Source organism: Marmota monax, unplaced genomic scaffold (assembly GCF_021218885.2).
Source record: "Marmota monax isolate L192 unplaced genomic scaffold, Marmota_monax_Labrador192_F-V1.1 WCK01_AAM20220418_F8-fsc00155, whole genome shotgun sequence".
Classification (NCBI taxonomy): Eukaryota; Metazoa; Chordata; class Mammalia; order Rodentia; family Sciuridae; genus Marmota; species Marmota monax.
The window spans coordinates 2,388,440-2,400,629 of NW_026694554.1; the positions used below are offsets into that span (position 1 = coordinate 2,388,440).

At 39.1% G+C, this 12,190-nt stretch overlaps 1 protein-coding gene across 3 annotated transcripts in view; it reads left to right on the forward strand.

Annotated features, from left to right (window-relative positions):
- Positions 1-8,896, forward strand: part of Dock11 (dedicator of cytokinesis 11) — a 186,108-nt gene extending 177,212 nt beyond the window's left edge. For all 3 annotated transcript variants that reach the window (XM_046420911.2, XM_046420908.2, XM_046420910.2), the window contains 2 exons: positions 411-549; positions 8,444-8,896. In XM_046420911.2, the coding sequence (XP_046276867.1) occupies positions 411-549; positions 8,444-8,563 (259 nt within the window). In that variant the 3' untranslated portion in view covers positions 8,564-8,896. The remainder of the gene's footprint in view (positions 1-410; positions 550-8,443) is intronic.
- The last annotated feature ends 3,294 nt before the right edge of the window (positions 8,897-12,190 follow it).

Sequence of the window (12,190 nt, forward strand, 5' to 3'; positions counted from 1 at the left end):
CCCCACTCTTGCCTGCCCAAGAAATATTCTTCACACCTATGGCATCTAACACTGTAATGGGCATATAGTAAACTGAAAATAAATTCTTTTTGAATGAATGACTTACTGTATGCAGATACAAACTAATGTTAGCACAACTTCAATGGCATAATAACAAGTAAATAACTGAGCAAGCAGGCTTCCTAGGGGGTATGTTTTGATTTAAAGGAGATAAGAAATCAGGACAGAGGTGGAAAAGGAGAAAGTATTTCAAGTTAGAAAGTGACATTAACAAATGCACAGTGAGAAAATAAAGAATTCTCTTGTTTCCCTCTGGGCAAGTCATGCTTAAAGTGAATTATCAAATTGATTGTCAGTGAGACTTCCTAAAAATAAATAATGAAACCTTTATCTTTGTCATCCATCCATAGGAAATTCATACAAGCATGCAGCATTGCACTTGAACTAAACGAGCGACTAATTAAAGAGGATCAATTTGAGTACCATGAAGGGCTAAAGTCAAATTTCAGAGACATGGTGAAAGAATTGTCTGACATTATTCACGAGCAGGCAAGTATTAAGACTGGTTGTAAACGAAAACATGATCTGGAGTCCCTAAAGTGTTACTTGACGAAAATCTATAGTTTTAAATATGTTTCGTTCAAATTATTTGTTCTGTACTTTAAAATTTGTTCATGTTCTCTGTAATCGAAGTTGAAGCAATTATTTAAAACTGTTACTGAAGCAATTATCAGTAATAAACCATTTTGTTCTTTGTGCTACAATATTAGAGGCACTAGCTGAGCAAATCTGAATAGATCTACTATGAACATGGGTTAGATTCTCTCAAGAAGAATCCTAAAGAAATGAAATGATTAGCTCAGTATCCAAGTCCCCAAATACTATTCCTGTCTTGGCTGTCAGAAACTACATACTGTGGTTTAGGTGAGATCCTGAGTTATTTCTAAAACTTGGGGATTGTCTTCCTACCCTTACAGCTTAGAAAACTATGTTTATGTATACTTAGCATTTTAATCTATCACTGAAGGTTAGGGATATTTACTGCTAACAAAACACAGCCTGAATAATAGAAAAGCAAAGACCTGATTATCACAGCCAAATTATGTCATCACTAATCATCACATTTATAGACCTACTGACCCTTATGGAAACCTAAGTACTACTGAACTATGCTGGTAAGATCCATTCCTATATTGGGGCCTTGAAATTCATGTTTGCAACCACTTTGTACATGCATTGTCCCTTAACCATTTTAACATTTTAATCACGTTCATAAAAGTTGCAACATGTCAGACTAGTCCCTCAGTGACTGAGCTTTTTAAGCTTATTATAAAGTCTCCTTCATTTCCTTGCTAATAAAAACACCAAATAAATATTTTCTTTAGAAACATTATAAACACTGAATGTTTAAGAAATAAAGATGGGGCTGGTGTAGTGGCACTTGCCTGTACTCCCGGCAACTCAACCTCAGGTAAGAGGCCACAAGTTCGTGACCTGCCTAGACAATTTAGCAAAACACTGTCTTATAATAAAAAATAAGAAAGGACTGGCAATTTAGCTCAGTTGTAGAATAACCCTGGTTTCAATTCCTAGGACCACCAAGAAAAAAAAAAATTAAAGATGGGTCTGAGATGGTAGTCCAGTGGTAGAGCACTTGCCTAGTATACCTGAAGCCTTGGGTTCCATCTTTCAAAACACTCAACAAGACCAGCATAGAGGAGGAAAAGTTCATGGTTTCAGAAGTTCAAGTCCATGGTTGGCTGACTCTTATCACTTCACCTGAAGTGAGGCAGAACATCATGACAGAAGGCTAGCAACAAAGGAAAAGTGCTCACTTCGTGGTGCCTAAGAAGCAGAGAGAGTGAAGGAGAGGAGCCGGGAGGAAGGATGCAGTCCCTAAGGGCACAACTCCAGTGACTCACCTCCTCCATCCATGCCTCTTGGGCTCAGAGATGATGCGTACACAAGGCTTTTTTCAAAGCTAATTAGGATATAGCTTTCACAATTATATCATTTTGAATATTCCTATATTAATATTGGTGCTTCAGGGGGGTACCTCATATCTGAACCATAACATTCTGACCCTGACCCCCAAAAGCTTATGTCCATTTCTAAAAGTCTGTCCCCATGGTCTTAACAGTTCCAGCATTGGCCCAAAGTCCAAACCTAAAGTCTTATCAGAGATTCAATGCAAACTTGGCTATGATCCCCTGAAAAATTGAAAAACAAGTTATATATATCCTATGCATAGTGGAACAGAGTAAAAAATTCCATTCCAAAAGAGAATTAGGGGCTGGGGATATAGCTCGTTTGGTAGAGTGCTTTGTCTCACATGCACACGGCCCTGGGTTCAGTCACCAGCACCCGCCCAGCCCCCCCCCCACACACACACACAAAGAATTAGGAGCATGAAAAGAAAGGATGGGATCAAAGCAAGACCTAAACTCAGCCAGGCAAACATTTCCTGTAGGTTCACCTCAGGCATCTGGGGCATATGGCTGCTTGATGTGCTTTTCAAAGGGCTTGGGAATCCCTGCTCCTTTGGCCTTGCTGGTTGAGCCCACTTATCTTTCTTTTTGCCTGTCTCTGTCTGCAGCCAGCAGCTTTCCTTTTCAAATATTCCACATTACTGGCATCTCTTAATCTTTGGGAGGGCCTCCACTGCAGCAGCAGCTTTCTTCTTACAGCTTTATGCATCACCCTCTCAGGGGAAGCCCACAGGAACTCCAAACCTGCAACACTGCCTGGCCTCCCAGGCCTGCCTTTGAAATTTTGGTGGAAACTTCCATGACCTCTTAACTCCAATATTCTGTAATCCTGAAGAATCAGCATCACCATCTGCTGCCAGCTGGAACTGTCATCAGGCTACCTTGGACCAAGGTTGCAGCCGTCTGAGTGGCTGAGCATAGTGAAAAAACTTCCTAGGCCCCCCTGTGCCAGCAGGGTACCTCATTGATCTCAAAAGGATTTTTACTTTTACACCCTTGAGGCTGTGATGGGTGTGGTCTTTCCAATTTGAGAGATCTCTTCAAGCTATCTTTCCTAGTGTATCTGCAAAGACTTAGCACCTCTTTAGGGGATGTAATTTCTTCAACAACCACAACTATTTACCTTGTCCCCAGTTTTGCTCACCAGTTTCTGGCCAAATTGCAAATTTTAAAAATCCTTCTCTGCTTTCTGCTCCCAGTTCTCACAGAAAACCTGATTAAAAGCTGATAACAATATCCATAACACCACCTGAATGCTGTGTTGCCTTGAAACATCCTCTGGCAGATTAATTAATCCATCACCTTTATATCCAGCCTCTCACAAAATGTAAGAACATGGACAAAATGTAGATAGCCTCTTTACCAGAATATAACCCGAGTGACCTTTAATCCAGTTCCCAATAGATTTCTCATTCCCTTTTGAAACGTCGTGGGTACAGCCCTTGCTGTTTTCATTCTGATTCTCTGAGCTCCCACCAGAATCGCACATTAAGCTCTGCTAACAATATTATATTGCTTCTCCAGCCTTATGTCCACACTTTTTAAACACTTACACACAGTTCCAACTTCTCCTAAACCACATGGTCAGGTTAGTCACAGTGATGACCCCACTTCTCAGTACAATTTCTGTTTTAGACAGCTTTTCATGGCTGTGACCAAAATGCCCAACAAGATCAACTTACAGGAGGAAAGTTTATTTTTGGCTCATAATTTCAGAGGTTTAGTGTGTGGTTGGCCAACTTCATCACTTTGGACCTGAGGTGAGGCATAACATCATGGCTTAAGGGCAACAGTGGAGGAAAGTTGCTCAGCTCTTGGCTCCTGGGAGCAGAGAGGGGAGGGTGGAGCCACATGGAAAGAGAATATCCCCAGTGGGGGAATTCTATCAAAATAAATGATCAGTAGAATAGAAGAAGGGGATTGATGGGAGGGAGGAGGGACAGGATAAGGGAATAATAGTGAAATGAATTTGATCTAACTTCCCTAGGTACATATATGATACCACAGTGAATCTTACCTTTATGTATATCCACAAGATACTTAAGCAAAACTAGAGTAGAGGGGAGGGAAAGGGGAAGTCCTGGGGACTGAATTAGAGCAAACTATACTCTATCCTCCAGACTGCACTGATACTGAATACCCTTACCTGCCCATGCCCCACATCATAAAGAAGAAGGACTTCGGGTTACTTTCTCTAACTTTGCCCTCTTTCAGCAGGAAGCAGCTTGGAGATGTTGTCACCCATTTTCCCATAGAAATTGAATGTAGAAATGACAGTTGGGAAATGTAACAGTGTCCACTTCATGCTTGGGATATAGCCCTTGCTGCTCTGCCACTGCAACTTATTTTTAAAATGGACGAGTTTCTGGGGGCTGGGGTTGTGACTCAGTGGTAGAGCACTTGCCTAGCATGAGTGAGGCACTGGGTTCGATTCTCGGCACCACATATAAATAAAATAAAGGTCCATCAACAAATATTTTTTAAAATATTTTTTAAAAAATGAACACGTTTCTCCCTCTTCCTCTCTCTGTGCTCCTCCCTAATCTCGAAGGAAACAGGATTATCTTCATTCGCCATCATAGGTAGATTCATTCTGTCTTTGAGTACACACCCACCATAGCAACAAAGTAACCCAGACTTTGGGGATGGTACCAAAAGATCTCAGAAATGACAATCTTCCAAAGTAACAAGTGAATTACAACTCCAGCAGAGAACACTTGGAATATAGCCTTTGAGTCACCTGTTTAAAAGCCCCCTATTCCTGCTGAAGGACAGAATCACAGCCTCTGGGACAGGAGTCCCCTGTGTTTCTCCTTTGCTAACAAAGCAATAAACCGTTTTCCTTTTGCTAAAATAATAATAATAATGCTTTTATGTCAAATGAATCCTAACATATAACTAAAAGTACCAATAAAATGTTTTTAAAAGTTTTTTAAAAGATGTAACTGGTTGCAGTGGTGCACACCTGTAATTTCAGCAGCTTGGGAGGCTGAGACAGGAGTATCAGGAGTTGAAAACCAGCCTCCGCAATTTAGTGAGACCTTGTCTCTAAATAAAAATATAAAAGAGGGCTGGGGATGTGACTCAGTGTTTGAGTGGCTGGGATCAATCCCCAGTATGGAAAAAAAAGGATACAGTCCCAAAGAACTCACCCCCAGTGACCCACCTCCTGCAGCCTCACCTCCAAGGGCCCAGAGTTGCCACCAAGCACAAGTCCTTTCAAATTAGGATGGACCGATTAGGTTACAGCTCTTTTATAATCTAGTCCTCTCACCACAATATTCCTGCATTAATAGGAGCTTTGGGGTCACCATCTCTTGTCAAACCATAACAGATCTACAGCACCAAATTTAGAAGGAAAGAAATTAGCTGGGCATGGTGGCGCACTCCTGAATTCCCAGTGGCTCAGGAAGCTGAGGCAGAAGGATCACAAGTTCAAAGCCAGCCTCAGCAATTTAGCAAGACCCTGTCTCTAAATAAAATATTTTAAAAAGGGCTGGGGATGTGACTCAGTGATTAAGAGCCTTTGCATTCACTCCCTGGCACAAATAAAGAAATTGAAAATCATTAAAAGAAATGACGGGTGTAGTGGCACATGCCTGTAGTCCCATCAGCTCAAGAAGCTGAGGCAGGAGGACCACAAACAAGTTCAAAGCCAGCCTCAGCAATTTAGAGAAATCCTCAACAACTTAGCAAGAACCCATCTCAAAAAGGGCTGAGGATGTGGTGAAGTGTCCCTGGGCTCGATACCCAGTACCAATAAATAAATAAACAAGGACAATTATAGCCTTTCAGAGAATATATTTTCCTTTTCAGTGGGGGCATGAGTACCATGGATTCAACCGAAAGGCACTTTACCACTGAGCCACATCACCAGCCCTTTTTGTTTTTGATTTTGAGACAGGTTCTGGCTTCAAGTTTGCAATCTTGTCTCAGCCTCCAGAGTCACTGGGATTATAGACTATGGCACCCAAACAGAGTATACATATATTCTTAAGGTTGGCCCTGAATTTGTCCTAGATTCTGCATTTCAGATTGCTTGAAGGCTGTCACCTGCTGTGAGAAACTGTCACAAATGGTGGGCTTACAAATACATCCAGTGCTTGGTAACTAAGGAACTGTGGTACAGCAATGAGGAAAACCAGAGCAGGGAGACTAGAACAGAAAGCTAGTCAATTTTTCAGTGAAATTCTGAGTTCATTTTGTTTTCTTTTTCTTAGAGCTATGGGAAGCCAGGTGCTTTGGTACACAGCTGTGATCAATTCCCAGTACTGTTGAAAAGAAAAGTGCTCTGAGAAATTTAATCGCAGTTAGCCCAAGGTTGCACTAGATTTCTACGTCATTTCCAACCATTTTCATCCCAGTACCGAGAATCAGTCAGCCAGATTTTCATCATTCCATATATTTAATGAGTCCAACCACTCCAATCTCCTATGTACCCGTTTGGGTGTTTTTTGTTGTTGTTGTTGTTTTTACTGGAAATTGATCTCAGGGGCACTCGACCACTGAGCCACATCCCCAGCCCTATTTTGTATTTTATTAGAGACAGAGTCTCACTGAGTTGCTTAGCACCTCGGTTTTGCTGAGGCTGCCTCAGCCTCCCCAGCCACTGGGATTATAGGCATGCGCCACCGCTGAGATTAACAGGCATGAGCCACCGTGCCCTGCCTATGTATCCATTCTTGATCACTAAAAAAAAAATTTTTCCCCTGGGGATTGAATCCAGGGTTGCTTAACCACTGAGTCACATCCTCGGTCATATAGATATAGACATGATTTTAAACTCATGATCCTCCTGTTGTTGCTTCCCAAATTGCCGGGATTACAATGTGTGCTACTGTGCCCTGCAATGGCTGGAAATCTTGTTGGTTTGATCCTGGAATCTGCTTTCTGCATCTTCTTGGCCTACTTAGGAATGAGTACAAACAGCTCCAAGTCTTCCCTCTTTACTGATAGCTTTTAGAGGCTCCTTTTTCCCTTCCTCCCTAAACCATCCATGTGATCATAACTAGAAAATCGGGGAAGCCTTCCATTTCCTTTACCATCTGTATCTCAAGCTCAGCCCTGAGAACAGTGGGTTGTATCTCTCTTCAATATAACCGTTCTGAAGTATATACTGTTATCAAATAGACTACAAAATTTGTTCCTAGAAACTGGTTGAAAAATTTCTATTACTTGTAATGCATAGAAAAAACAGCAAAACTTCTTCACAAAAGATGTAAAACAAGCCCGGGTGCGGTGCACATGCCTGTAATCCCAGCGGCTTGGAGGCTGAGGTAGGAGGATCTCGAGTTCAAAGCCAGCACACCTAGCTGTTATGAGGCTTTTATAAAAAGAAGTTTCTCAGGGCTGGGGTTGTAGCACACTGGTAGAGCGCTTGCCCCTCATGTATGAGGCACCAGGTTTGGTCCTCAGCACCACATACAAATGAACAATATAAAAGTATTGTTTCCATTTCCAACTAAAACAAACATTTTTAAAAAAAGAAATTTCTCTATTATAGGCTTTATTTAAATTACATGGTTTGTAACATCACAAATAAGATGATTCAATACTGCCATTATAGACCAATTTGAGGGTTTAATATTGAGGCTTCAAAGCGTATCTTTTTTTAAAGATTTTTGTTGTTGTTAAAGTTGGATACAATACCTTTATTTTACTGATTTACTTTTATGTGGTGCTGAGGATCAAACCCTGCGTCTGGCACATGCTAGGCAAGCACTCTAACACTGAGCCACAACCCCAGCCCACAAAGTTTATCTTTAAGACCAATTAATGGAAGCTTGAGATTTATGTTAGGACTTAAAAGAAGTAGCATATAATGTGTACACTATTCTTACCCTCCATCTACTCTAAGCATAAAATCTGTATACATTTATATACTTATGGGAATATAACATTTATATTTTATATTGATGAAGTTCTTCCATTTCCCAGAAAAATCTTCTGTATCATTTAGCTCATATAATCATAGTGTCTTTAAAAATATGTGACTCTCACTTTTTTCTTCATTTAGTATTATTTCTAAGTCTACAGGGAAGGAGTATACTATCTACATATTTTAACAATCCAACAAGTGATTCTGAGAACCACTAGGTTAGAAGATGATCCATAAACTCTGTAGTCCACTGTTAGAGATCTTATGCTGACCATCTGTTGAAAAAAATTAAGATTGCATTATCTCTTGCTTTTTTATTGAATTTTGCATTTATGATCTTTTGTTTTTCTTAATAAGTAACCAGATTTTTTCTGCTTTTTTTGATATGCTGCCTTTGTAAAACAGCTTTGAAGACTTAAGTCGGTAATGTTATTCTTTACTCTTTCTGCTTTTTGTCATTTTAAATAGCTCAGTGTCAGTGATGAATTGAAATATGCCTATAATTTTATATACACATTCTTTTTTTGGCAGTAGCTATTTTTCTGCATGATAACCATGTGGATTTCTTTTGTTTTAGATATTACAAGAAGACACAATGCATTCTCCCTGGATGAGCAACACATTACATGTATTTTGTGCAATTAGTGGTACATCAAGTGACAGAGGTTATGGTTCCCCAAGATACACAGAAGTATGAAGAAATGTGGATGTAAATGACAGACTGAATTTCTCAGGAATATTTGGAGCTGTGCAAATTTGAAGATTTGATATACATGGAGTGTTTCCTCCTGACACCAAAATTTTCATGCTTTCAAACAGGGTGCTTACATATTTGTAAATATTTAAGCAACTTGAAAGTGCCTGGAAATTGCACCACTGTGCTTGGTTTGTACTTTTTTAGGTAAATCTATATGCTGAAAAGTAGAGCTCAGAAATGTTAATTCATTTTGCTTAATTATTGCTTAAAACAATAAAGGTACTATGTAAAATTGTATAATGGAACCCAATAAAAGGTAAAACTTATTTGTAATTAGAAGTGAAGGATATAATATTTTGAATTTAACGTTTTCCTCAATAAGAAGCTCAATTCATTATCATACTAATCCTTGGGGGGAGAAATTTGATTAAAATTTCCATAAAACATGGATATTTCAAACTGGGGGACAACTTGAATTCTTGCCTGTTAGTAGTCAAGGCTGAACTGGAGGAACCAAATGAATTGTTCATCAGAAAATTATCAGACTGAAAGGATATATATCCTTCATGCCAAGTTTATGATATATATATAATTTTTATAAAATATATATATTTACAAGCTATAGATAAATATATATATATATATATATATATATATATATATATATATATATATACACACACACACATATATCCTCTATGCCAAATTTACTATTCCTTGCTGTTTCAATGTGGTGTTGCTGGGTATTCCTATTGCTGTCTTTCCCACATACAAGATGAGGGATTTATACAGGGCACAGGTTTCCCCAGTAAGCAGTATTTGTTGCCAAACTTGGTCTGGATGTGTCCATAAAACTAAATAAAACACTTCTGAGAAATTGCAGTCAGTACATCCTATGCAACTTCAAAACTTTATCAGCAGTCCAAGGTGGGAATTTTGTAATGATTCTTTTCTTCAGTTGCAAGGTTATCAAGCATTTTGATAGAACTTAATGGTTGCAGTATGTCTTGGGTCAGTATACATAACCACCACAGGTTTAGCAACTGCTAATTTGGGATTATATTCCTATGTATGAAGAAATCTGATTACCTAAATAATTCAGGAGAAACCAAGATATAAGTGATCCTAAGAATTTTGGCTGCCTCCTGTACATTTCAAGTTCTAGACTTACTTTCATTACATAGTCTAGCCTGTATTGTGGATGAAAAATAGACATTGAGATATAAATGATCACATAGAGCCTTGGCTTTAAAATACTTTCTGATAAGGGAAGTCTTAGGGATTATGCTCCCGGCTTGGCCATTTTTCTTCACGTCTTTTTTTTGGGGGGGTGGGTACTGGGAAATGAACTCAGGGGCACTCGACCACTGAGCCACATCCCCAGCCCTTTTTTGTATTTAATTTAGAGACGGGGTCTCAGTTGCTTAGTGCCTCATGTTGCTGAGACTGGCTTTGAACTCACAATCCTGCCTCAACCTCCTGAGGTGCTGGGATTACAGGCATGTGCCATTGTGCCTGGCTCCATGTCATTTTTAAGTTTTTAGGGCAGAGCCAGGTGCAGTGGCACACACCTGTAATCTCAGCAACTGGACAGGCTAAATAAGGCCGGAGGATCTCAATTTCAAGGCCAGCCTGGCAACTTAGCAAGACCCTGTCTCAAAATAAAAAGGGCTGGGGATGTTGATCAGTGGTTAAGTATCTATATGTTCACTCCTTGTTACTAAAATAAATTTAAAAAACTTTTAGGGTAGTATGAACTTATTTATTGAAAGTTAATTTTGTATTTTAATGGGAAACTTTAAAGTATATCTGTCATGAATGTGTAAGTAACTGTCACCTATAGTGAATACTGCTATGTGATGCTGAGAGTAAGCCATCTTGGGGAAACTCCAGCACTTTTGTCAACACCTAGTTCCTATCACCTTCTCCAGTGCAGTGTATACATTAATGGTAACTTTTTAGAAAGTACACTAAATGGTCCTTGCCCCCAAGTGGCTTGCAATCTGGTTGAGGAGGCAAGATACAAAGTTAAACAGTACAAGAATTAGCAAGGTAAGACATGAACAACAAATGAACAACACTGTCCATAACTCGTTGTGTATTGTAAATGTTAAGGGGGAGTTTCATACACAAAAGTAAGCTTTGAACAGGCTTTCAAAAATGGGGCCAAGCTGGACATGGTGGCACACACCAGTAATCCCAGCAGCTTGGGAAGCTGAGGCAAGAGGATCGGGAGTTCAAGGCTAGTCTCAGCAATTTAACAAGGCCCTGAGCAATTTAGTGAGACCCTGTCTCTAAATAAAATATTAAAAAGGGCTGGGGGATGTGACTCAGTAGTTAAGTGCCCCTGGGTTCAATCCCTGGTACTACTACTACTACTACTACTACTACTAATAATAATAATAATAATAATAGTAAATAAATGGGACCATAATCTGGGCAGAAGTACTATTATGACCAATGGTGCAGAAAGAGTCAGCAGAAGTTCAGGGAATGGTGAGGAGAGCAATTTTGTTCAAGAGACTGGTACATCTAGAAAGAAAATTTAGACTTAGATTTTTGGAAGGCTTTGAATACCAGGCAAATGATTTTTGGACTTTACTCAGAATGTATGGGGAGGCAAACTAGATTTTTAAACAAATATCTTGCTTTATTAAATTTTATTTTTAGAAATTTAATGTTTTATATTACTGCCAGGTATATTTCATGTGGAGAGAGGTGGAAATAAAACAGTTATATAGTTATCACAATAATTTGTTATGAGCCCATAAATGCCTAGACTTGAGTGGTAGGAACAAGAATAGAAAAGAAAGGACAAGTATAAGAAATAGTAGTGTGGAAACACTGGGCATGACTCACTGGGTGACTTAAAGAGTAAAAAGAAACAAAGATCATTTTGTGTCCTGGTGCTAGTGAGTCATCCATGTCATGGCACAAGTTCACTGGATTTATTCTCCCAACCTTTAGATTAAGGGCAGCAAGCTATGGAAAACAAGATAAACTAGACCAGAGAAAGCCAGGTAAATCTGTTTTAAAACACTGTACATATTAGGTGTTATCATTTACATGGTTCAGTGATTTCCTGCACTGATTTGGCTTCTACAAATTAATTCCCACCATAGAATACATTTCTGCTATACTGGTTGTTTTGCTTTGAGTGTCAGTCCAATATCTCCTGGAAGCTATTGTTTTGATAGTCTTTGAATATATAGTGAAATATGAATAAGTTAGTTAACTCTGTTAGTTTCTCACTGCAGTGAAAAACTCTAGAGAAAATAAGTCATGAAAGTTTTCCTAGTAACCAGTTGTCTGTCGCAAATGGCATCATATCCATATATGGGATTGTTATTTATATGATTCAGCTCACTCAAAAAGTAACATAAACATCTTTTTTAAAAAATGAAATAGAGGGCTAGGGATATAGCTCAGTTAGTAGAGTGCTTGCCTCACATGCACAAGGCCCTGGGTTCAATCCCCAGCACCACAAAAAAAAAAAGAAAGAAATAGAAAGCAGCAGTAATAGCAACAGCCCTGGAACAATGATTAACATATCATAAAACTACGGGTAACCCACTGGTTAATAAACTACATAGGTCATCACAAAAAGAACCCAAGGTTTTTATTGTA